The following is a 26,043-nucleotide window of genomic DNA, read 5'->3' as shown; positions in this document are numbered from 1 at the left end:
GAAAAGAGTGACTGCCACTCAGCTCTAACCGACTCTGCTAAACAGGAATATAGACCAGTGCTGCGGGGTTCATGATTTTTAGAGAGAGGTTCAGATTTTCACGTGAAGCCTCATGGCTTTTATAAGTAGCCACTAATTTGATATTTTACAATACTGTTGAGGTCGAGCACAGCACATCTGTAGTGTGGATGTGGCCCTCTGTCCCCTCGCCTCCACGTGGCCTGTGTCCTTTGGACCACTCCTTGCTGTCTGCCGGAGAGCTGGACACAGCTGCCCAAGAGATGGGGTCTGCGAAGGGTGGGCAGGTGTCCAGGCCCCCTCCGGGCAGCTCCAGCAGGGCACAGGGCTGTCCATCCTAAAAACTGGCCTGGGGCTTCCCTGGTGGTACAGTGGTTGAGAGTCCACCTGCCGATGCAGGGGACACGGGTTCGTGCCCAGGTCCGGGAAGATCCCACATGCCGCGGAGCGGCTAGGCCCCTGAGCCATGGCCGCTGAGCCTGCGCGTCCGGAGCCTGTGCTCCGCAACGGGAGAGGCCACAACAGTGAGAGGCCCGCGTACAGCACACACACATAAAAACTGGCCTGACCTGTGCCTGTCTAGCATCAGGGGTCCAGGCATTGACCAAGGCATTTCTCTGCCACCAGGATATTCTGCTTCATGCTCAGTGAGAAAAAAGGAAGGGAGGGCGGATGCTTCTCACCACAGAGAGCAGGACAGTTGGCACTCATGACAAGGAGATAATCCTAAGTGGACCCCAGAGGCAGGGCCGGGGGTGAGCCGCCAGCCCAGCCCCCAGGAGTCACATTCCGACCAAATCCAGTACAGATGAGAGTCCCAGGGAAGAGATGGTCCCGGCCAATCAGTGCTCTGTCTGCCCTTCTACCCAGGGGCCGATGTTTAGACTTCTCCCCTGAGGGGACACAGAGTATCTCCAGGTCAGCCTCTACCAGCTCCAACTTACTTGCAAGACTGAGAGAACCCGTTGTAGCCACAAGCCATAAATCCGAGATCCATCATTCACTTTGGTGGCACCTTCCAGCGCCCATCCCATCCTCTTCCCTCCTGTGGCCTTGGAGTTCGAATCTGGGCCTTTCCACCCACTGACCGCAAGATTGCAGTCACCTAGACTGCTCCAAGCCACCTCCCCACCTGTAAAGTGGGCACCTGCTGCATTGTCGGCCTCTTGAGGGGTACTATAACAGTACTTGATAACCAAGAGGCCCATTTGAGACCAGTTATTTTTATCATGGTAAGCAATTCCACCTCTGGGAATTTATCCTGTTGAAAGTCACCACTGAGCCCCACTTTCCAGTTCCCCCAAATCTAGAAAGCCTTCTCAGCAAAGCCCTAGACAAGGCTGCCCTTTGGCCTAGGTACCCACGGAAGTGTGGCCAAGGATGTTTCTTTCAGCAGAGTGTACCACAGTGGAAAATAGGGCCAGCCTAAGTGCCGTCAAAGAGGAATGGTTAAAAACACCTATTGACTAAAAAAATGATACAAATGACCTTATTTACAGAAGATAAATAGACTCACAGACATAGAAAACAAACTTAGGGTTACCAAAGGGGATGGTGGGGAGGTGGAGGGGAGAGAGAAATTAGGAGTTTGGGGTTAACACATACACACTAGCGTATATCAGACAGGTAAACAACAAGAACCTGCTGTATAGTACAGGGAACCGTACTCAGTAGCTTGTCATAACTTATAATAGAAAAGAATCTGAAAAAGAACATATATGGAATTGAATCACTATGCTAGACACCTGAAACTAACACATTGTAAATTAACTATACTTCAATTTAAGAAATGTATTAAAGAAACACCTATTAATTAGTTATAGAGAATAAAGGGGATCAGGAAGGACTGATCTGGAAAGAGGCTGGTGACTTATTAAGTGAAAAGCCAAGATCTAAGACAAGATATATGATATGATTTTGTGTCTGTGTTAAAAGATTATCCCATATATCATATATATACTTTGTACATGTGTGTGTACATTAAAAAAGCAGGGCTCATGAGAGCTCATCAGAAATCATCTTTACTTTGTCTCTCACCCACCTTCCAGTGCGTTCAGAGGTGAATTTCTTTGCCCCAGTGAAAGCCCTGCCAGGACCTGTCACTTTTGGCTTGCTTCCAGAGCTCAGAAACCCTAGGTCTCTCTCTAAAGCACAAACGCACTGTTTCAACTCAAAAGTTAGAAGGCTGAGTCCGGTATAGTCCGCAACATTTCTACCCTCATTCACAGATCAGACTTCTCCCCTCGCCCCCATGTAGGCCCCCTTTGGTAGCGCCTCCTTGGTCGGCCCACTCCCCCGCTCAGCACCTGGTCCTCTAGCAGCCCCTGCTCCATGGCTTCTCCCTGTTGGAGTCCCATCGCCCTTCTCGGATAGGAGTCAAGGTGGATCTGGGCTGGATCTCTCTTCTACATGGGCCCATCTGGTCCAGGGAAACGTCCTTAGCCCTGGTCACGTCTGGGCCTGCAGGCCGGTGCCGTGCAGCAAGGACTCACCCTCCTGCCTCACCTAAGAAGCACGTATCAGCCCGACCCCTGCCCTCCAGACTTCCCAGGTGGTGTCCACCACATCTACTCCTTCCAGAGCCACCCCCGAGCTCCCCCAGCCACCCTGTGGAAGCTGCTCTCCCTAGACTTCAATGCAGGGGGCCCCTGAACACACAGCTCTCCAAAGGCTTTCTCTAAAACTCTTCTCACAACAGTCTCTCATCTCTACTCTCTTCATCCTCTGTCTCTTTCTTGTGGATTTTTAGAGCCTCTAACCAGTTCGTGGTCATTCACTTTGAAAATCCCCATCTTGGTTTGAAGGCTCACTTTGCAATTTCCTATCTGGAGGATCTTCCTGCTTTGTGAAAACAAAATTCTTCTCATGTGAGCATTGGTGATCAATGTTTAATTGACTAAAGCTTTTAAAAGGGGGATGGAAAGTCACAACATCACACTTAAAACTCATCACACTTTAAAAAACAAAACAAAATTCTATCAGACATGTCTCTCCTTCCGGGTCTCTCAACTCAGCCTCTGACCCCACACCAGCCACTCCAGTCACCCCAGTCACTGCAGCCACTCCAGCCTGGTGGGGACTTTCTCTCAATCTCTCCAGAGTGTTCCAGCTTCCTCCAGCTTACATGTCCAATTCCTCAACTGGAATTCACACAGTAAACAAAGATCCCTCCAGTTATCAGGACTTCTCTTCCTTAGAAGGCAGTGGGGAGTTTTAAATAACATTTTTTCCTGTCATGCATGTATTTGCATATTCAGAGGGAAAAATCTGAAAAAAATATATAACACATTGTTTTCCCCAGAGGGTGGGATCATGGTGTACTTTCACTTTCCCATTGTATTCTGTACTGTTTGACTATTTTGTGAAGAGTGTATTTTACTATTTCTCCATTTTAAGGTTTTTTAAAGTATACAAGTAATTCAAAAGCCTGTTCTCATTTTTCAAAATTCATGTAATACATACAAAGGAACAGGCTTCCATGAAATTTCTTCTGCCATTTTAACAACCCCCCACCCCGAGGTAAACAGTGATTTTTTTTAGATATGGATCCTTCCAGACTCTATATGCATTTATATACAAAGGTACATAAATAGGTATGCAACGATGTCTTCAGGAATCTATTTATACAGATGTGATCATATTGTTCTTATTTTTATCACTTTCTGTAAAAGACCAAACAATATGTGTTGAAGATCTTTCCCTGTTGGTGCATTTCTTCTAACAGCTGCGTGATGTTTCAGAGTACGATTGTGGCGGAGTTTAGTGAATCATTCCTCTATTGAAGGACATTTAGGTTGTTTCCAGTTTTTTGCTATTACAAATAATGCTTTGATAAACACCCTCACTCACTTCTCTTTGTGCTCCTGTGGGAGTGTTTTTTGTAGGATGGATAATGAGTTGCAGAAGTGCTAGGTTGAAGGGCATGTGCACTTTTAATTCTAAGAGATACTGCTGAATTACTTTTATCACCAGAAAAGGGCACTAACAATAAAGAATGAGAAGGAAAATGGCCCTGGTTTCCCATTCCCTGCCTTCCCAGCAGAACGGTGAGGGAATTGATGCTAAAGTTGGTGGCATATCACTGATTGCTAAACCGCCGGCTTGTGTGGCTCGGACACTCCTTCCCTCCCGTCTCCCCGTAGCCTCGCCTCATTGCCCCCCTCTTTCTGCTGCAGGTTCAGCCCTTATGAGTGGTATGATGCTCACCCCTGCAACCCTGGCTCCGAGGTGGTAGAAAATAACTTCACTCTGCTGAACAGCTTCTGGTTTGGAATGGGGTCCTTGATGCAGCAAGGTATGTGTGCCCTCCCCAGGCAGCCTCCTTTCCAGTGTCAGCAGAGCCAGCCCCACCCTCCAGGGCAGCCTCAGACCTGCCAAGCCCTCAGAAGGTTGGAGACACCTGGATGCTCAGGTGTGTGCCCTTTCCCAGGTCCCCAAGCTCCATCACTGCCGTGGCTGGACCGGCTCACGGTCTGAGGCTGAAGCATATAAGCCACGCCCACCCATGGCATGCAGGGCTCATCCCCAGCCCCTCCTGCTCCAGCTGCAATGGACATACAGCATCTTGTCTGCCGGGGCCAACCCCACCGAAGGCCTCACCGCCACAGAATCTGGCTGAGCAAAGTTGGGCTGAGCATGAGGGGAGACTGGAGGCAGGGAGGCTGGGTGGGAGGCTACTGCAGAAATGAGATGATGATACCTGAGCCGGGGTAGTGGCCATGGGGCTGGAGGACAGAGATGGATTATGAAAACTTCAGAATGTAGCGGGAACTGGACTCTGGGGAGCCTGGTAGTCGAAAAGGGCATGTCTGAGGTGGGGACATTAGCCTCAGTGCATCAGAGCTGGTAAACACAGAAGGACGCCATTTTTTCTTACATCCTCTTGAGGGAAGGTTGGGATGCTGCACCTCCCCCTGGCTGGTAGCGCATCTTTTGGAAAGATCTGCACTTGCTCAAATATCTCAGAAAGCAGAGCACCTACAAGGAGCACAGCGCAGAAACACCAGGGGCTGGAGGGCAAGCACAGGGGGAGGGAACCCCAGCCAGGAAAGACCCCCAGAAGAACCCCACCCCCAAGCCCTGCTGACCAGGAGCCAAGTGCTCATTGCCTCTGCTCATTACCTCTGCCTGGGTTAGGGACCCACAGAGGGACAGTGGGCAACAAGGGCACCAGGGAGGGAAGGAGATCCAAGGGGCAAAGAATGTCTCTGTCCCTCACTCATCTGTGTGTATCCTCTAGGTCCAGCACAAACCCTGGTCCTCAGTAGGTATATACTAGCAAATGCCAAAGGAATGAATGACTGATGTTATCTCAGTGTCTCCTGAGTCCCCACTACATGCCAAGCCCTGTGCTGGGCACTTGAATGAGGGACCCTGACCTGAGCGAACTCCCAGCCACGACAGAGGCCAGGTCGGGGGCCTAACAGAGCCTGGCAGAGCTCACCAAGCAAACAAGTAAAATAAGTCATTCTCCCTTTGGGGGCAACTCTAGCCCCTTGCTTGGGGGAGGGCCAGGCAGATGAAGCTGGGGGTGGAGGCAGGGGCGTGGTCTCCAGCAGCTGGGAAGTGACAGGCAGCTTTAGAGGGAAGTGCCTCTTTCGGTCCCCACCACTAATGAGTGTCCTGAAGCCTCACCTTGCTTCTTCACTCATCATCTCTGTGCACTGACAGCTGGGAAGGACCTGGAGGCCCCTCAATGCGGTAATAGCTTCCCTTTCACCTCCTGCTGCTACTCAAAGCCCTGGCCCCTGAGGGATTCCCCACAAGGTTTTGATTAGGAGGGAGAAAAATAGTTATGTATTTGAAAAGCTCTCCCTTGAGTGATTTCTTTGAGAAAAAATTCATCCATATCAAAGCAGACGCTTTTCAGATGGCAGGGCCAAATATTCTGGAAAGTTCAGGAGTCACTTGCTATTTAAATCTCTTGAAAGCCACCTAGTTAATTACTTCGGTTAGAAGGTTTCAGCTAAATTATGCTTCGCACCCAAGGTCGGGGAGGAGGAGTGATCTATTTCGGCGAAGAGCTTCAAAAAATGTTGATTTTTCTCCTCCTGCAAAGCATCCTATAGCAATCTTATATTTGTATACCACTTGTATTTCCAACACAGTTCCTCCTCAAGTTGTATCATTACAGCAGCATGGTGGTATTTGCATGAGGCTGGGACAGAGGAAGGACGATGCTTTACAGAGTCCCAGAGAGGGAAGTTGTCTGGCACGTGATCACACAGAGAACTAAGAGCTAAGAGCAGGATTCACGCAAGACTTCCAGGTGTTCAGAACCTGGGACCACACAGGTGGTTCACAGATAGGCATCAGAGGGTCTGACAAGCCTGGGAAATGTTATGCATGTGTGTGTTTTTCTCGAGCAGTGGTTCTTAAATTTTAGCCTGCATCAGGATCACCTGGAGGGCTTATCAAAGCCCAGATTGTTGGGCCCCACCACTAAGTTACTGATTCATTAGGTCCTGGGGTGGGGCCTGAGGATGTGCATTTCTAACAAGTTCCCAGGTGATGCTGACGGTCCAGGAACTACACTTTGAGAACCACTGGTCTAGGCAAGAGGTCTCCGCTGTTACTAGGCTGTCAGTGGAGTCCGTGTCCCAGAGGACCAGAGCAACCCTGGTCTGAGCATTGCCAGGGACCACCAGTCTCCTCCTCCCTCCTCCCAGGGTCTGAACTGATGCCCAAAGCCCTGTCCACGCGCATCATCGGTGGCATCTGGTGGTTCTTCACGCTGATCATCATCTCCTCCTATACGGCCAACCTGGCTGCCTTTCTGACCGTGGAGCGCATGGAATCGCCCATCGACTCTGCCGATGACCTGGCCAAGCAAACCAAAATCGAGTATGGGGCTGTCAAGGACGGGGCCACCATGACCTTCTTCAAGGTGAGACCTTCTCCCTTCCTTCACTATCCTTCCCTAACCACACAGAGCCAAAGGACCAGAAATCCCCTGGGCTCCGCCCATCCCTGTTTGGGACCAGTTGACTTTGAGGAGCTATAGTGATGTGGCCATCTGGGCTGGTCCCAGCACAAATCCTAGACGTTTCCATAGCTGGGACAAGCAGCATGAATATGCCGTGTTTCCTTAAATCATCAGAGGAGGACCGGTGGAGAGAAGAGGCTGGAAAAGGGGGAAGGAGAAGCATGGCCCAGACACACAAACAGGCCCTGGGGCCAGGGGGCTCCCTGCCCTTGGCTTTGCCTCTCAGCAGCCTCCACTTCCAAGAGGCTGGCCTGGGCTTGGGGTGAGCTCTCCACCACTGAGAGAGCAGGAGGGGGAACATCCTCCAGGGAAGGAAGGAGGCTTAAAACTTGAACAAGCATTTACAAGCATTCCTTAGCATATTACACTCGTGGAATGCTGGTGTCCATGTAAAGCCCCTGTCAGCTGCTCAGGTTACTGCTCTCATGGGGATCTGGCCATGACTTTGCTGCATCCTCCTGTTTTGTAAAGCGTTGGCTTAGTTCCTTACTGTTTTTTCACCTTCTACTAGAGTAGCTGAGGGTTTAGGAAACTGAATGACCCTGACCACCGATAGCTGTAAATGTTCTTCTGGAAATTAAAGTAATAATAATTATAGCTACCACCACTGAGAGCTCACAGTGGGCCAGGTGCTCCATGCTTGGTCTCATTTAATCTTCGTGACAAATCCCGTGAAGTAGGTACTGCAATTGTTTCCACTTTACACGTGTGGAGACTAAGGCTTGGAGCATTAAGCGGGTTGTCCAAGGACTCACGGCTGAAGGAGCGCGAGGCTGGCCCAGGCCTGCCTTTCTCCAAAGCCCATGTTCTGAGCCACGGTTCTCAGCCTTGAGTGTGTGTCCAAATCACCCGGCAGGCTTGGGGAGCCCCCAGATTGCTGGGCCCCACCCCTGAAGTTACTGATTCAGTAGGTCCTGGGGGGGCCTGAGAATGTGCATTTCTAATGAGTTCCCAGGTGAGGCTGAGACTGCTGGTCCAGGGCCCACCCTTTGAGGACCACTGCTCTAATGATTTCTCAGAAATGGTCAGGATCTGGGCATTCTGTGGCTATGGGTCCATTCATTCATGTATGTGTTTAGTAGCCAATTGCCGTCAATCCGTCTGAAAGCCTGGGGGGTTTTGCTTTCCTCCGGGCCCTGGTTCCCCATCCCCCAGCCCTTGCCTCCTTCCAGGCTAAGCCTCTGAGTGATAGACTGAGCCTCCAGTGGGGCCTGAGTAAGGACAGAAAGAAGGGGTTGGGTGGGAAAGGCTTCTACCTCCTGGGCATGGAGCCCCAGTAGCGCTACCCCCGACCCCGGCCTCCCCTGTGCCTCTTCTTAAGGGTAGAAGCAGCTGCTTAGTGAAGAGCAAAGAGGGAGGAAACAGACTCCCCTCCGGGATGTTGCCTCTGGCAAACTCGGTCTTCCTACAAGGTCACCACCATGTACTGAGAGTGTGGGGAAGATAAAGCATTGTCCTAAGCACGCTAGGGGCTCTCTGGGACCCGGTGTGTGTGTTCACGAGGGTGAGCAAGTATGTGAGTATGTGAATGCCTTCACGTGCGCGTGTAGCGGTATATGACGTGTGAAGGCACATTCAGGTGTGTACGTGTGCACACGTGTGCCCATGCACAAGAGCCAGCCTCTCTGGGTGCTTGTGTGTCTTTATGCTTGGACACGTGTGTCTGCATATATGTACTGACCAGCATATGTGTGCATGTGTCTCTGTGATCTGGGCATGTGGATATGTGCCTATGATTGTTTACAGGTGTGTGCCAGTGTCTACATGGATATGTAGGTGGAGAGTGCACACGTGTCTGCTTAAATGTCCCAACAGGTGTGCTTAGATAAGTGTGAGTGGGGGGATGGGCGCGCGCATGCGCGCGCGTGTGTGTGTGTGTGTGTGTGTGTGTGCTGTGCCTGCTTCTGCCTATCCGCAGGCTATGGCCCAGCCCTTTGTGCCAGAGCATCCCTCATGCATTACAGATGAGCCCGTCTCTAAGCAGGGCTCCCAATCAAAGGGAAGCAGCATAAATAAGCCCAGTGCAGGCTCATTGCCACTGATTGGATGCCCTTGCCTCCCTCCATGCTAAGATGCTCAGATTGGCTTCCAAGAGCCTGGTCCCTGCTCCCCACCGAGCTGCTGTCCTCGGCATCAAGCAGCACCTCCCTCAGCCCGCACCACCCTCACCCACCTTCCCTGCCAATGGTGCAGTGAGGAGGGCAGGGGAGGGACACAAATGCTGCCACCCAGCTGGGATGCTGGGGCTTAAGGGCCCAGGCTCTCAAGGGCCTTTGGCCAGAAACAGCAACTCCACATCCCCCTGCAGAACCAACTCCCCTTCCTTGCCCTCCTGATCACCAATGAATTCCGCTTGCTCTCTGGCCACCTTGTCTCCTGCTTTAGTTCAAATGAAAGCCCTCTTGCCTAGGCCCCCTTCCATCGGCAGCAGCGGTGGGACTGTTATGTAGGCAGAGAGGAACCTGAGTGTGGATGCATTATCCCCACTTCGGATGATGAGCTAGAAGAAAAGACCCTCCTAGAAGGTCCCTGGACAAACTTACTTCCTCCCTGCCCCACCCCCAGCCCACCCTCCTTAGTCATACCTCCCTCCTCAAGCCCTCCCCCATCCCCCCCCCCCCCCCCCGCACTGGGCCTGGGGGTAGCCTCCTTATGGTCGCTTTCAAGTTAGAGCTGGAAGGAAACCTGAGTTTAACCTAGAGAAACAGAGGTCCAGAGGGGCTGGGTGAGTTGCGGGTGATCAAACAGCAGATCAAGGATCAATGGAGCCGGATGTACAGTCAGATACTTTGTTTGCACACACACTGCCCTCTCCCGCAGCCGCTCCAGGGTCTTCTCCTGGAGGGGCGGTCCTCCCTCCCACCAGTGAGTGTATCCGGCAAGACCGGCACTAGGGTTGAATAGGAATCAGCTCCAGAGGTTGCCATTGGAGGTCTAGGAAACATTAGCAAAGTCAAAATAATAGTAACATTTATTGAGCACTTACTGTGTGCCAGGCAACGTTCCAAGTACTTTACCTGTATTCACTCCTATCATCCTCATAACATCCCTAGAAGGTTGAGACTATTATTATCACCTCTAACACATGATGAAAGGAAGGCTCAGAAAGTAACCCGAGTTCATACTTCTTGCCTAACGCGTCACACAGCTGATGAAATGCAGCGCTGGGATTGGAATCCAAGTAGTCTGGCTCTAATGCCTGTGCTCTTTGTCTCCATGTCCATATTGTTTCTCTAAGGAGCCAGGCACAGTCCAGGAGTTCCTTGGGGAAGAGTGAAGCCGTATCCCCAGCCTAGAACCATCCTGGCACATCCTAGTTGCTTAAATAATCACGTTGAGTGGATGCCGTTGTCGAATTAAAGGATGGAATTAAAAGACAGCAGAGGCCAAGTAAAGCAAATACAGGAGACCATGCTGAGGACAGGAACCCAGCAGGTAGCACTCCTGAAGGTTCCAGAGCACAGGGCAAATGAACTTCATTTCTGCAGTTAGCATGTTTCCTGGTTAAGCTACAAACTGTCTTAAAAAGCCCCCCTGGCTGAGAGTAGCACTCGAGGGAGAGAGCCCATTCCCATCCAAAGATGACAACAGCAGGAAGTGAGACGCCAGTCTCTCGGGGGGCTCCAGATCCCTCGCTCCCCCACCCTGTAGCCTGGGAGACGCGTGGCTGGTGGCAGCCCATCATTCCAGAGGAAATTTCATTTGAAGAGTTGTCAGGGAGCAGCAAACATCACAAACAATGTCTCCTGTGTTGTCCTCCCTCCGTCTTGGAAGATAAAAATTAATTAGGAGAAGAAAAAGGAGGCCTTTGAAAGTGTTGTTTGGCTATAAAAATATGTAGGCAAAATGTAAAGGAGGATGTTGGGAAAGTGTGTTCTTGGAGGGGAGGGCTGGGCAACTTTGAAGGCAGAGGATGTCAGAAGACAGCTTCTCCAAGGATTTAGCCCTCTTTGGTGTTGCAGTGGGAGAGACACATCACACGTGGGAGGGACTGTGTGTGAGTGACAGCCACTTAGGAAAGAGATAGAGCTGGGGACCAAGAGTTCCAGGCTCCCCAGGTCCCTGGCACCGTCAAGCCCCACCCCTTGCACAGCTTTGCCCCATCTTAGCAACTGAGCCTGGAAGGTGCCTGGAGAGGCCATCCAGTCCATCTCCCTACCTTCCAGCTGCTCAGCAGACTCTTCCCTGGGCTGGAAGGCTCAGGAGGGTGCTCCCAAGCTCAGCTCCCAGTTTCTCCTGACCTGTCTGCTGGCCTCTCTGATACAGCCTTAGCCCTGCTTTCAAGCAGAAGCAGGACAGGAGGACAGAAATGCAGTGACCAGGCAGAATTCATTGTGGTGCAGCCTGGCGCAGTCAAGTCACATCAGTCTCAGAGTCAGACAGACCGGGACTTGAGTCTTGGCTATTGTCTGTGCTGGGTGACCTTGGATAAGTCACTTCACTTCTCTGAGCCTCAATTTGCTCACCTGGATGACATGGATACTGATTCCCACCATGCAGCAATTAGCAAGGAGATTCAATCAGCCACTGTATACACAGTGGTTAGGCCAGTGCTAGGCACACAGTACATTTAAGGCAAAGGCTTTCTCCTCTGGATGCCCCTCTGTTTGGCTGACCCAGAAGATGGGCAAGTTGGCTGGCCCCTTTTCTCCTTTTGCTATGTAGTCCCCTCCTGATGCAAGGGTTTAACTGGAGTCCCATGGAGAAGCTCCAGCCAGTGGACACCTGGAGAACCTCTCTTCTTCCAGGTCCCTCCAGATTGGGCCTGGGGGCTTTGTGGAGGACATTGGTGACTCTATCACAGGATGGCTGTCTACCTCTGCACAGAGCTAAACACTTCAGGGGGAGCCCAGAGGTCCTCAGAATAGAAGAGACCCAGAGCAGGCAGGCAGAAGGCAGCAAAAGGGGCAGGGGAGGCCTGGGGATGATGGGAAGTTATTGAAAATGACTCAGTTACTGATGACCTCTCTGTGCCTCGGTTTTCTCACCTATGAAATGGGTATAATAATAGTACACACACACACACACACACACACACACACACACACACACCTTGTAGAGGTGATTATTGAGATGATTAAATGGGATAATTTATATAGAAAACTTAGAACCATACCTGACACAAAGTATGCATACAATAAATGTTAACTATTTTTATTGTTTATTCTTGGTGATACACAGCGCTGTTTAGCTCACAGATACGATTTTGGGGGCAGCACATTTCATATATATATATATATATATATATATATATATATATACATTTTTTGTGTGTGTGTGTGTGGTATGCGGGCCTCTCACTGCTGTGGCCTCTCCCCTCGCGGAGCACAGGCTCCGGACGCGCAGGCTCAGCGGCCATGGCTCACAGGCCCAGCCGCTCCGCGCATGTGGGATCTTCCCGGACCGGGGCACAAACCCGTGTCCCCTGCATCGGTAGGCGGACAATCAACCACTGCGCCACCAGGGAAGCCCTCTTATATATTTTTAATTAGTGGCCAGCATTTTAAAATGGGGAGATTTTTGCATTTAAAAAATTCACATATCCAGCTTCTCAAAAATGTGAAAGATGAAGGGGCATCACTGAGCTGGCTCTCCTGAAGAGAGATTGTCAGGTGCCAAGAGGCGGCGGCCGTCTCCAGCTTATCAGAACTCCACTCAGCGGCCTTTACTTATTTACAGTACTCTACCTGGCCCGTCTCGGCACTGAAATTTTCTGCCACTGAGTACTATGTCATTTAGTTTCCATAGAAACTCTGCATTCTAGAAATTATTATCCCCAATTTCTAGATGAGAAAACTGAGCCTTAAAGAGAATAAAGGAGGCTTAAAGACAGAGAATGACGCTAGCCACTTATCAGGCACTTCCTAGGAACCTGGCTCTGTGCTAAGCTGATTCCCATTTTACACATGTGGAAAGTGAGGCTCAGAGTTGTGACATCACTTGCCTGTGGTCACAGAAGGAGCTGGCATTTGAACCCAGCTAGGTGTGACACCAGAGTCCATGCAGTGGAGCCAACCCCTCCCACCACCTCCATCTCCAGCCTGTAGCCCTCGCCTCCTGACTCCCCCCACTGCAAGGGTCAGCCTGCAGCCCTCACCTCCTAACTCTCCCTGCAGGGGCCAGCCTGCAGCCCCCGCACAGGCAAGCCTCAGGGGCACATGCAGAGAACAGAGGCAGCTGCTGGGCCAGAGGGTCAGCAAGTCTGCCCTGGCGAGGTGGGCAGAGGCAGGGAGCCTCCTGGTCCCCATGAAAATAACCCAAGAGACATGATTAACTGCTCGGGTACGTGGATCCAATAAGGCCAAAGACTCCACATCCAGGGATAAGAAAGCCAGTTAATCTGGAAAAAGGTCTCTTTTCCAGTATGGAAAATACTCAAGGTCTCGCATGGAATCACATTGCCTCCCCACACACATTCCCTGAGATTCAGCTCTCTTTGGAATTGATATATATTTTTATACATATATATATACCTATATACATTTTCTTGTGCAGAAATGTTAAATTCTCAAGATTAAATATCTTCAGTTGGGAGAAATCAATTTACTTCTTTGAGGAGGCTAGAATTGAAAGTCGTGAGTCTGAAACTTACTTTCTTGCCAAATTCACTGATAAAAAAATCCTCTCCGTCCTGGCATGTCGCCCTGTATCGGCTGCTCCAAGCGATTCCATTAATTGATTTGGGTGACTGGCCCTGAAGCAATGCTTATTAAGGTTCCCACTGGAGCTGGGACAGGGAGGATGGCATCGGAGTCGTAGGTACGTGAGACTCCATTCCCTGGGGTGGTAACTAACTCAGGCCAGTGACGGAACTCAGGCATCTTGTGACCAGGCCCAGGAAGATAGGAGAGGGGACTGAGATTCCAGGAGGGGCCCTGGCTGTATCCCTCCCTGCCTCAGAGGTGCACAGGGAAGCTTTTCAGGGATGTTCTCAGAATCACAGAATCACTCAAAGACAGAACCTAAGGGGAATCAGTGGGTTTTGTTGAAAATGGGGATCCCAAGATATGAGACAAACACAGGGGGTGGCCTTTCTAGGGAAGAAGATTTCAGACTCATCTGCCTAAAGGTGATGAAGGTAATGAATTAGTTGACACTGGAGCTGGGATAGCAGAACCTCTTGAAATCAGCATCACAGCCAGCTTCCTGCCTTATCGTCACTTTTCATCTTAACTGGCCCAAGCTTTCTGGTGTTTTTACCCATCTTCCCCATTCCATTCCTTCACCTGCTTCAGGCTTTCACGTGTCTCTCCTCAAAGCCCATCAGCCTCAATACCAGCCTCTCCCTCGCCAGCCTCCATTGGAAATTTCTATCTCCATTTATGATGGGGTGTTACTGGGAAGAGCATATATTTTGATGTCAGGCATGCCTATGTATAGAAGGAATGGGGTGTTAGGGAGAGGATGCAGGGAGGCGTTTGCAGAAAGAGGAGACGTTCTCATCCTCTTCTGAGACAGAAGGAGTGGGACAGGGCTCCCTGTGTGGTTCATTTTCAAGTTACTGATGGCTGGTTGTGTCAGAGAATGAGTGGGTAAGGTGGGTGAGGTGTAAGGGTGGATGGATGGATGGATGGATGGATGGATGGATGGATGGATAAGTAAAAGGCTGGGTGGATAGTTGGATAGTTAGTTGAATGAATTAGTGTGTAGATAGTGTGTGAGTGAATGGGTGAGAACATGAACATGATGAATGAGAGGATGGGTGGGTGGATGGATAGGTAGATGGATGGCTGGATAGATGGATGAATGCATGCATGCCTTAGGAGGTGTAAAAGGAGCCCTGATGGCCTCATGCACTCCTAATTCCCACCTCTAGTAGAAGAAGGAGAACTTGGAAAGCAGGAGAGACTGAGATGGAAAAGGAGCTGAGGTGCTGAAATCACTGATTGGAGAATAGTATTTAGTTACAATAACCAAGAGAGCAGAGTGTCTGAGGCCATGTGTCCCTGCCAAGCAGTGATGATTGGACTTGGATAACCTGATTAGAAGAAGAGTTGGAACTGATCATCTGAAAAAGCAATGATCTTGGGAATAAAAGTAGCTTGCGTCAGTATGTGTGTAAGAGAGTGTATCAGTTACCTATAGCTGCATAACAAATTACCCCAAACTTAGTGTCTTAAAACAACAACATTATGACCTCACAGTCTGTGGGTCAGGAATCAGCTTGGCATAGCTGGGTCCTCTGTGCAGGGCCTCTCACAGGCTGGGATCAGGGTACTGGCTAACACTGTGGTCATCTCCAGGCTCCACTTCTAAGCTCGCTCACGTGGTGGTTGGCAGCATTCAGTTCCCCCTGGGCTGTTGGGCAGAGGGTTTCCATCTCCACTGACTGTGGGCTGGAGGCTGCCCTCTGTTCCTTGCTATGTGGGCCTCTCCATGGGGCAGCTCACAGCATGGCAGCCAACTTCCATCAGAGCAGCAAGCCAGAGGAGCCAGAGAGAGCAGAAGCAAGACAGAAGTCACAGTCTCTTGTAACCTAATCTCAGGCATGACATCCTATCACTCCTGGGGAGGGGGGGTTAAAAGCAAGTCACTGAGCCCAGCCCACACGCAAGGGTAAGGGATCACGCCAGGGCATGAATCCCAGGGATGGGGATCATTGGAGCCAGTTCAAAGCTTCCGACTGTAGAGAATCAGGGCGGGAAAAGTAGCAGAGTGAGAATGGGCCCAAGGGAGAAACTGGAGAAGTCAGTCTGGATATCAGAAATGATCTAGAAAATAAGAAATGTCTGGAGAGTCGGAAGAGCTGGACATCGGGAATGTTCTTAAGGGCAAGAGTAGCTAAGTGGGGAGGGGAGGAGCATCTGGGAGCCATGGGAGGATGGAATAGCCGGGGAGCAGGAATAGCTGATAGTGGGACAGGCTGAGGACGGCAGGAGCGGGCGGCAGCCAGCTTGCTGCTCCGATGGAACCCACTGAGGGCTCTGGGCATCTGAGCCCTTCCAGGCCTTCAGCTTTGGGGCAGATAAATTTGCAGGAGGGGAGTGGCTGCTCGTCTATGAAGGCTCCCTCAGGCCCCGTGCCCAGAGGAGGCATCCCTGGCACTCAAGAGATTCGGGGCTCAGGTGGAATCTCTAGTGGGGTGCTGCCTGCTGCTCCGGGGCTCCCTCCTCCCCAAGGCGTGATTGGGTCTCCAGGAGCCAGTCTTGGAGGGGACAGCCCTTAGCGCTAGGAAACACCTGGAGAGGAGAAGGTCCACTTTCCTCCCAGCCCCCTCCCCCCGCCACTCCTGGCAGTCACAGCTTCTCCCCCCGCCTGCAGCCCCGCGCCAGCCTGTTTGAGCGCACCCATGCCGTCACGCACGCTGGAGCTGGGCCGGGTGCCAGTCAGACAGGCTGACATCACAAACAGGCACAGCCAGACTTGGAAAGAGCCAGGGACAATGAGGCCTGCAGAGCCGCCGACTCCCCTGGGATCGGCAGAGGCAAGGCTGATCCCTGCTGGGAGCAGGCAGCCAGCAGGCACTAATTTCCCAAGAAATCTCATGAGTGCATGCACCCAGGTCTGCCCAGTCTCCTCAGGCAGCAAGAAACATGGAACCTTGGCCCCCTCTCCTGGCCCCAGGCCCTCTCTGAGTCTCCCCAGCCAGGCGGGGCACGCACAGCAGCCCACCCACCAGGCCTGACCTTAGGGATGCTGGTTCCGTATTCATGGAGCAGCATCCTGCCCGGGATGCTCTGGAACAAGAGGCTGAGGGGGTCTGTGGACCACCTGCTCTGACTGCCCCCACTCTTCTCCCCTCTCTGCAATTCTCACCCTGCTTCTCTTTTTTTTTTTTTTTTTTTTGCGGTACGCGGGCCTCTCACTGTCGTGGCCTCTCCCGTTGCGGAGCACAGGCTCCGGACGCGCAGGCTCAGCGGCCATGGCTCACGGGCCCAGCCGCTCCGCGGCATGTGGGATCTTCCCAGACCGGGGCACGAACCCACGTCCCCTGCATCGGCAGGCGGACTCTCAACCACTGCGCCACCAGGGAAGCCCCCTGCTTCTCTTTTACTGTTTTGAAGGAGAACAGACAGGAGCACTTGCCTCAGACAAATCTTCCCCTGGGGCATGGTACATAGAGCGACCTGCTTGAAGTGGGAGTGGGAGGCCCAGAATCCACCGAGCTTTACCCTCATCAGCCCCTGCCCCTCCCCCCACCCTCAGAGTGGTTTCTGCGAGGCAGTGCAGCTCTATGGTTAGGAGCATGGGCTCTGGAGCCAGATGGCCTGGGTTAGAAGCCTGGTTTTGCCACTTTGTGTCTGAGTAAATTAGGCAAATTGAGGCACAGCTAAACTCAATTTTCTCATCTGTAAAATGGGGCTAATGACAGTACCTGCCCCCTATGATTGCTGGGAAGAATCAGTGAGTTAATACAGGCAAAGCACTTAGAACAGGACCTGCACATGTTTAATTGTTCAATAAATCTTAGAGAGAGAAAATTAATTTTTAAAAGAACATCCTGAAAAATACTTGTGCCGTGGCAAAGAGCCAAGTGTTTTCGGGTAGGTTGGCTCGACTCAGGTCTATGACTCAGCAGCTGTGTGTTTGAGGACCTATCCGCCCAGGCCCTCAGTTTCCACATCTGAGCAGTGGGTCGCACTCCCTCGCTCTGAGGACTGTGCACAGAGTTCAGTGACCCGGGCCCTGCTAAGGGGTGAGCTGTGCTTGATCCCTGTGTGCTCAGTAACTGTGTGTGCATCACCACCCCTCATCCCTCCCCACGGCCCAGAAATCCAAGATCTCCACTTTCGAGAAGATGTGGGCCTTCATGAGCAGTAAGCCCTCGGCACTGGTGAAGAACAACGAGGAGGGCGTCCAGCGGGCGCTGACAGCCGACTATGCGCTGCTCATGGAGTCCACCACCATCGAGTACATCACCCAGAGGAACTGCAACCTCACCCAGATCGGGGGCCTCATCGACTCCAAGGGCTATGGCATTGGCACGCCCATGGGTGAGCATAGGGCTGCAGGCGGGAGGGTGGCGGGTGACAAAGGGTGAGCGAAACCGCCACATCCACTCATGCGCACACATGGCCCCCTGCTCCCTCTCCCAGGTCACTCCACTGAGCCTTAAAAGGCAGCATATCCTCAGCCCAGAAGCAGAAAGGTAGAGCCACAAGCCTTGCGAGGTCAGCCCTGGCCTGAGCAGAGGAGACCTGGGCAGGCACAAAGGTGGGGGGTCAATTCAGAGGTCATGCCTCCTCTCCCTGACCTCACCCCTGCTGATGCCGCCCAGATGCTCTGCAGGCCTATGGAGACAGGGATTCGTAGGCAAGACTCTCCGCCCCAAATCAGGACCCTTCCACCCAGATACCATAGGTGGATTTCAAGAGGGGCCTCCTGGCACTAGGGTCCCCCTTTGGATGAGCTTACTGAGAGGCCCAGTGATGGTGTCTGGTACCCACCAGGGTACTGACAGGGGCGCACAGATGGACTGAAGGCTGCTGACAGCCAGGTTCCTCTCTCCCCCACTCAGGCTCCCCATACCGGGACAAGATCACCATCGCCATCCTGCAGCTGCAGGAGGAGGACAAGCTGCACGTCCTGAAGGAGAAGTGGTGGCGGGGCAGCGGGTGTCCCGAGGAGGAAAACAAAGAGGCCAGCGCCCTGGGCATCCAGAAGATTGGGGGCATCTTCATCGTCCTGGCCGCTGGGCTGGTCCTGTCTGTGCTGGTGGCTGTGGGCGAGTTTGTATACAAGCTCCGCAAGACAGCAGAGCGAGAGCAGGTAAGCCCCCAGGAGCTGGGGCCTGCGCGGGGAAGGGAAAGAGACGGAACGGGGTCTGCGCTGGTTTCTAACCCCCTATGTGCCAGGTGCAAGGTGGTGTCTGACCCCATCCCCACCGTAGCCCACTCTGAATCCAGTCCACCAGGAAGCCCTGCCAGCCCCACCTCTGCACTGACTCCGGGCATGTTTTCCCCTCAGTGTAGCTCCACACCAGGCCACACCCATCCTGTCCAGCTGGATCATGCACCAGCCTCCAGTCTGGCCTTCCTGCCTCCACTTTTCCTCTCGATCAGCTGCTCTCCATACAGCAGCCAGTGCCCTGTTTAAAACTTAATTCAAACCGTGTCATTCCCTTGCATAAACCCCTCCAGGGTAATTGTCGAAGCTTCGTGATGCTTACATAGGGGGTTCATTATACTCTTCTCTCCACTTCTGCATATATTTGGAAATTTCCATAATCAAAAGTTTAACTAAAGTAAATAAATTAATAAAGAGATAGGAGGGCCGGCCCAAGCTTGCTAGGTTCAACCTGTCTGATTAATTCATCAACTGTGGTTAGGTAGTGGTTCTGGGTCCCAGTAGCAAATTGCAATCACAGGGAGAAAGTGTTTTAAGTGCTAATACCCCTGGCCTCACTCCCAGAGACTGTGTTTTAATTGGCCTGTGGTAGAGCCTGGAATAGGCTTCTTAAAGTGTACAGCATGATTCAAATGTGCACCTTGATTGAGGGCTACTGGGCTGCGGGGAAGCTCCTCTCACAGCGAAGTTCAAAGGGATTCAGGGCAACTGTGGAAGGAGATTGCAGTTAAGTCATATGTATAAGATGCACTTACACATCCATCCAAAATTAAATGGAGTCCTTTATAATCAGGAAGCTTGAGTTAGCAAAGAGGAGGGGCAAAGATAATTCTCGGTGTTCAAGTTCACATGGGTGTAAGAAAAGGGACATGTTCCCATATTGCTGGGGGGAGTCCAAGAGGGTAAGTTTCTGGAAGGTAACTTTGTAGTATGGCCAGAGTCTTTAAAAGTGGCCATGCTTTTGACCAATTTCTTTTTTTTTTTTTTTTTGCGGTACGAGGGCCTCTCACTGTTGTGGCCTCTCCCGTTGCGGAGCACAGGCTCCGGACGCTCAGGCTCAGCGGCCATGGCTCACGGGCCCAGCCGCTCCACGGCATGTGGGATCTTCCCGGACCGGGGCACGAACCCGTGTCCCCTGCATCGGCAGGCGGACTCTCAACCACTGCGCCACCAGGGAAGCCCCAATTTCTACTTTTAGAAATGCACCCAATGGAAGTGGCCAAGGACATGTGCAATTTTATTGACAATGTTGTTTGTTGAAGTGTTAACTATAATGTGAAAAAACCTAAATGTCCAATAATAGGGAATGGTTTAAAAACTTATGATACATCTAAAACTAACAATCAAATTCTTTGGGTTACATTAGAATTACATTACAATTGGAATGAGCTCCAAATTCCACCGAAAAGCCTATGAGATCTGGTCCTTGCCCACGTCTCCAACCTCCTCCTTCCCACCCTCCCCCCTCACTTGCTCTGCTCCATACACACTGGCCATATTTTTAGTCCTTAACCAAGCACATTTCTGCCTCAGGGCTTTTGCACATGCTGTTCCATCTACCTGAAATGCTCTTCCCCCAGAGCTCCATATTCTTAGAGTCTTTTGGTCATTCAGCTGAAGCTCAAGTAGTCTTCCCCACCTATCCCCCCTCCCCACCCCACTCTATCCCATTTCACTGCTTTATTCTCTTAATAATAGTTATCCCTCTCTGAAATTATTTGTTCACAAGTTTATTATCTATTTCTGTCCCATCATTAGACCGTGGGCTCCTAGACCATGGGCTAGGACCTAATCTGTCTTTTTCACTGCTGTGTGCCTAACACCTGGAACAGTGCTTGGCACAGAGTGGGTCTCAGTAAATAGTCTCAGAAGCAAGAAAGGGAGGTGAGGAGGGACGATGTCTGCATTTAGTAGGGAAGCAAGGGGACACTTGGCAAGGTCACACAGCTGGTAAGAGGCAGGGACAGAATCCAAAGCCAGGTCCCCCTTCCCCTTCACCACACAGCCTACCTACAAACTGTCTCAGTGCTGATGCCCGGACCTCCCAGCCCCACTGCCTTCTCGACAAGCTGCAGGACAACCTCTGGCAGCTGGTCTCATAGGAGCCACTGTCATCAGATACCTGTGGGCAGTGCTGCAACTTGAGCTATCCCTCTTGGATGTCCACAGGGACCCAGGCCAGAAGAGGCCGCTGCCACCCACAGCCCTACAGGAGAGAAATATGTACTGAACTTCCCTGAGTGGGAGCGCGGTGACCCCTCCCCTCAGTTGGAAGCCCTTCCAGCAAGGTTACCCATATATTCATCAAATGTTTCTTAAGCACTGACTCTGAGCCAGGCCTAACGCTGGGGGCTGGGCTCATAGGGATGAAACTGGCTGGTTCCTGCTTCAGAAGCTAGTGGAGAAAAGTCAGGCGGGTACATTCCTCAAACATGGATGCGCATGCCAGTCAGAGCCACAGTTGGCTCATCCGTAAAACGGGGCTAAGATGATACACCTTAGACTCCAGACAAGGACGTGATGCTTTGTAGGCTGCTACTCAAAATAATCACCTTACAGGGGGCAGGAGGCAGGTGGGGTAAATGTGTGAGGGAGACCCGGTAGCTTTAGCAAGGCTCTGGGAGGAAGGGGGGGAGTTGGCTGGAGTTGCAGGGTCGGGCCTCACTCATGTGCCCCTTGCCCTCCCACCCCGTACCCCCACCCCAGCGTTCCTTCTGCAGTACCATGGCCGACGAGATCCGCTTCTCCCTTACCTGCCAGCGTCGGGTCAAGCACAAGCCGCAGCCTCCCATGATGGTCAAGACTGACGCCGTCATCAACATGCACACGTTCAACGATCGCCGGCTTCCAGGCAAGGACAGCATGACCTGCAGCACATCATTGGCCCCCGTGTTCCCCTAGGCACAGGTGGGGCGGGGCCCACAGGCCTGCAGGCAGGGCGGAGGAGAGCAAAGGACACCGGAAGGAACATCCCCAGTCCCCATACTGGGCTTGGGGACCAGAGCTGCTGCCTGCCTATTGGGCCAGGAGTCCTCTGCCCTTACCTACTAGGAAACCAGCAGGCCCCCAGGCCAGCTGCTTGGGCTTCACCCTCCTCTTGTTTCTTCTGTGGGTTTCTAAAGCTGCCAGCCAAGACAGCCAAGGCCAAAGGAAGCACATGCCTCTCTCAGGCCAAACTCATCTGCCCCTCGACTCTCTTCTCCAGTCAGAAGTTCCTACCATGGCCCTGCGGGGGCCAAAGAAAATGGGAAACAGCTCTTATATTGCCACTCCTTCCCTGTGAACCCAGGCCTCCTGGAACTTGACTGTGAGACCAGAGACACAAACCTTGGGTACCTTAAGGATCTTATAGTTTGGCTGCCAATGGGAGCTGAAGTTGGGGATTGGCCACCCCACATGCCTGGGCAGAAGGAAGACTTCGTCCCCCAGGGGCTGCTTATGTGGTCCTGATCTCCTGGACTTGACACCACCCATGGAAGCCCCTGTTTGGGCAAAGTTGAAGGCAGAGAGCCCCATAGAGGAAAAGAGGAGTTTGGAGGCTGGGGGAGAGGAGGATACACAGAGACCGCCATTTTGAATTCTTCTGGACAATGTCCCAATGGGTCCTACTCCTCTAGGAGGTCTCTAGGAATGGAGGAGTGGTCAGAGCAAATTCTTCCCCACATTCCGGCCAGAGGAGAGAAGACCCCCTGAATCTCTTGCAAAGGATGCCTAGAGACTGAGACAGTATTTGAAGCCCAGAGGAACAGTGGATTCCATGGGAATCCCTCAGGCCCTCGAGCCTGCAGATGGTACTTTGCTGGTTACCAAGCTGTTTTCTAAACCCTGGTGGCATTAGGGAGCTTGAGCTCTTTGCCATCTACTCCTCAGCAGCTCCCCATTCCTGGCCAGTTGACCTTGACCTTCTGTCATCATTGAAGGAGGAAAGTAGCCTAGATTGAAGTGAACGTCATCACCCCTCCTCTAAAGAGGATCATGTCCTATGGCACAGGCTAACTTTGGGGTAGATGGGGAAAGCCAGAAGGGCCCTTAAGAACACCTGGCCTCCTGGACTTGCCAAACCTAAAGATGCTCCCCAGGAAAAGCAAGTGTTCGGGAGCAAAATACCCTCCCTGATAGGGGCCCCCATGGTGGGGGGAGAAGCTGCCTCCTGGAGAATTAACCAAAGGCCCCCCACAGAGACACAAGGCCCTTATGGCCCCTGGTCTCTTGTCTGGGGTAGTTGGGACCTTGTGGGGTTTGGGGGTTCAGCAGAGATGAGGTACAGTGAGGGGTTGACCAGGTGATCTGGGGGTTCCAGCTAGCTGTGACAGATACCCTAGAGGTCTGTGACTCTAAGATTCTGGGAGATGAATGAGACATGGAGGGAATAGGAACAAAGTGTCCTTAAAGAGAACGCGATGGGGCCAGCAGGGCTGCCTGTGGCCAAGAGCAGAGGGCAGGTTTTGAGCAACGGAAAGGGGCCTGGAGACTCTGGACAGGGACCCAGGAGATACCAGCCACACCCCTCCACCACTCTCCTGTTTCTGCTTGGGGACCCTGGTTAGGGAAGAGCTACATTTAGGTCTCCAGAACCTTCTCAGCTGGGGCGAAGGGTAATCTCTGACTCCCCTCAGGACTCCCAAAGCAGGAGAGCACAGTGGACTCCTGTGATAAATACCGTCCCTCCTCCAAACTGAGCTGCAAGGCCAAACCGACTGGTTCCCAGAATCACAGTGGCTCCAATAGGCTCTGTGCACTGGAGGTGGGAGAAGAGGGCTGGACATACCACGTAGCCAACACACGTCATGATAGGAAAAGCCATGCTATTGTGAGCTCCTGGGTGTAGGAGTGTGTGTGTGTCTGTGTGTGTGTGCGCGCATATATGTGTATCTTTGTATGTCTCATCTTTGTGGGTTGGGCATGAAGGGCAAACTAGGGCAGGTAACAGAGTCCAGGCATGCAATAATAGGAGAATCCTTTGGGTTCTGACGTGTGTGTGTGCGTGTGTGTGAACTGGGGGTGAGGGAGACAAATATCTGGACAAGCCGCAGGACCCCATACATGTAAAAACAGGAGAAGCCATGGCATAATGGGGTTCTGGTGAGTATACATATGTATGCACGCGTGAACGACTGTGTACGCTTGTGTGTGTGTGCGTTTGTGCACCAAATGGCAGAGGGTGGAGAACAGAATAACACCTGCAAACATCGCCAAATGCGTTTAAACGGAGAAGCCATGTCATCAAGGGGTCCATGTGTGAGTGTGCGTGCACATATGTGTGTGCAGTGGAGGGCGGAACCAGACAGACACGTAGCACAGGGCAATGCATGTTGTATGTGAGAGGCCACATGGGACTGGCGTTCGTGTGTGAGTGCGCCCACATACGTGTGTTCGAATGCACGCATATGTTCCAGCTCACAGCAGGAGCAGAGACGGACAATCAGGAAGGCAGGGAACCAGAGTGTGCAAACACTTCTGTCGTGGAGAGATCATTGTCACAAAGATTTGCCGAGATGACATAGGCACGGGCACGGGGAGACCGGCCAAGTGGAGGCGAAACGCTGCAGGGACTCACGGCCAGTGACTCTTTTGCTCTTGGTAGAGTGGCCCGTTTGAAGGGAAAATGACATTTTTTTGGCAATTACCAGATAACCAGATTCTGATGAAGGTATCTGCCGATTTTTTCTCACCAACCACAAGCATGAACCGCTCTCTTTATCCGGTCTAATTTCATAGCACGTGCCCACATCCATGTTCGTATCACACACACATGTGTGTGCTTTTGTGTGTGACATGCCATGAATGTGTCATTTCTTCTGAGGCTATGCACATAGATAGACTGTGATGGGAAGGGCGACAAGGAGGCGGAGTGGGTAGGAGGAGCTTCATCGAAGGGGGAGAGAATGCTGGAAATCAGAGGCACAGTTCAATTTGGGAAATCCCCTGAAAGGGACTGAAATGATTTCTCGAGTCCTACACAGGGATGGGAGGACACGCGGCCTGATCTCGCCTCCCATTCAAGCCTTATGTCCGTGTGTGTGGATAATGTCCAAGCTCTGCCTGATGACCTGCTTGTCTCTGAGACCAGCCCAGCGTTCAGAGGGCAGCAGAGCCTGTTTCTGCCCACGTGTGAGCTCTCCCTCTCCCGGGGTATGGAAGGTGCCACTGCGTCTTGGGGATGGGGGCCAGGGAGCTATTCCCAGCAAGGCGGGTCATGTGGAATTAAAGTTCAGGCCCACCTGCCCGCGGACGAGGATCTGAGCCACAGCAGGTGCACGTGGGCAGGGGGAGCACGCCCACACGGAGGCACTGAGGTCAGTGGCTCGGAGTGATGGAGGCATCAACACTGGTTTGGATGGGGCAAAGATGAGACCGGCCCGAGCAGGTGCTGGCCCGTCCCTGTCTGGCCCCGCATGCCGGCCCTGAAGAAGAGACTCCCCTACCTTCTACCCCCATCCCCTACCCCCAAAAGCCAGTGCCTCCCCTCAGCCTGATCAAACTGGCCATATTGAGGGGCAGCAGTGAAGACACACACTACCCGCTAAGACCATAGGGTTTGGGGCCATGAGGGCTCCTTATCTCTCTCCCCTTGACCTGTATTGGTCTCTCTTCTATGGACAGTTAAGAAAACCCTGAGAGTTTTGTCACCATTCAGGTGTCTCCGAGTGTCTCTCAAGAGGCGTAAGGCCCCCTTGGCTGAGGAGCTGGCTCTGAATCTCTGAAGTGTGGGGGCCACCGCCCCACAGCCAGGACTCCGCCTCTGCTAGTTGAGCACACGGGCTCCCCGCAAGGCCCCGGGCACCGGCGGAGGGCAGGTCCAGGCCAGGATGGAGGAGGGTGGCAGTGGTGGATGGAGGAGGGTGGCAGTGGTGGGTGAAGGCTCCAGATGGTTGGAAGTCACTCCCCTCCTTAAACTCCAGGAAGTTAGAAGTCAGATGCAGGCACGCGCCCACCCAGAACAGTGGGAAACTCCCTCCCCCCATCTTGCTGGCCTGCTGCGTGTGGGTGGGCTGGACGCTGCTCACTCAGTGTGAAGCCCACCCCTCCCCGAGCCCTTCCCAGCTCTCTGTGCAAACATCTGGAAGTAGGACCCACTCTGGCCCACATCCGTGGTCCTGTGTGGATAGCCAGCTGGGAAGGGCCTTGCGGTCTTGACAAACATCTATATGGACTTTTAACATCTGAGATGGGCCCGGCCCCATGGACAGATGCAGGAAGTGAGCCCAGCTCTGTAGACGGGCCTCTGGAATAGACACATCTGGAACAGTCCC

General features: G+C 52.3%; 1 protein-coding gene across 2 annotated transcripts in view; it reads left to right on the top strand.

Moving 5' to 3' along the window:
* GRIK3 (glutamate ionotropic receptor kainate type subunit 3) overlaps positions 1-21,691 on the top strand; it is a 231,446-nt gene extending 209,755 nt beyond the window's left edge. Inside the window, exons 12-16 of one of the 2 annotated variants that reach the window (XM_032639887.1) lie at positions 4,194-4,312; positions 6,687-6,904; positions 17,715-17,937; positions 18,462-18,712; positions 21,497-21,691. In XM_032639887.1, coding sequence (XP_032495778.1) covers positions 4,194-4,312; positions 6,687-6,904; positions 17,715-17,937; positions 18,462-18,712; positions 21,497-21,691 — 1,006 coding nt within the window. Of the gene's footprint in view, positions 1-4,193; positions 4,313-6,686; positions 6,905-17,714; positions 17,938-18,461; positions 18,751-21,494 lie in introns of both variants that reach the window. The other variant, XM_032639895.1, reaches the window with a different exon arrangement.
* The last annotated feature ends 4,352 nt before the right edge of the window (positions 21,692-26,043 follow it).

Source organism: Phocoena sinus, chromosome 1, assembly GCF_008692025.1.
Source record: "Phocoena sinus isolate mPhoSin1 chromosome 1, mPhoSin1.pri, whole genome shotgun sequence".
NCBI classification, from domain to species: Eukaryota; Metazoa; Chordata; class Mammalia; order Artiodactyla; family Phocoenidae; genus Phocoena; species Phocoena sinus.
The sequence above is the reverse complement of the archived record's forward strand: the minus strand, read 5'-3'. Positions and strand labels throughout refer to the sequence as shown.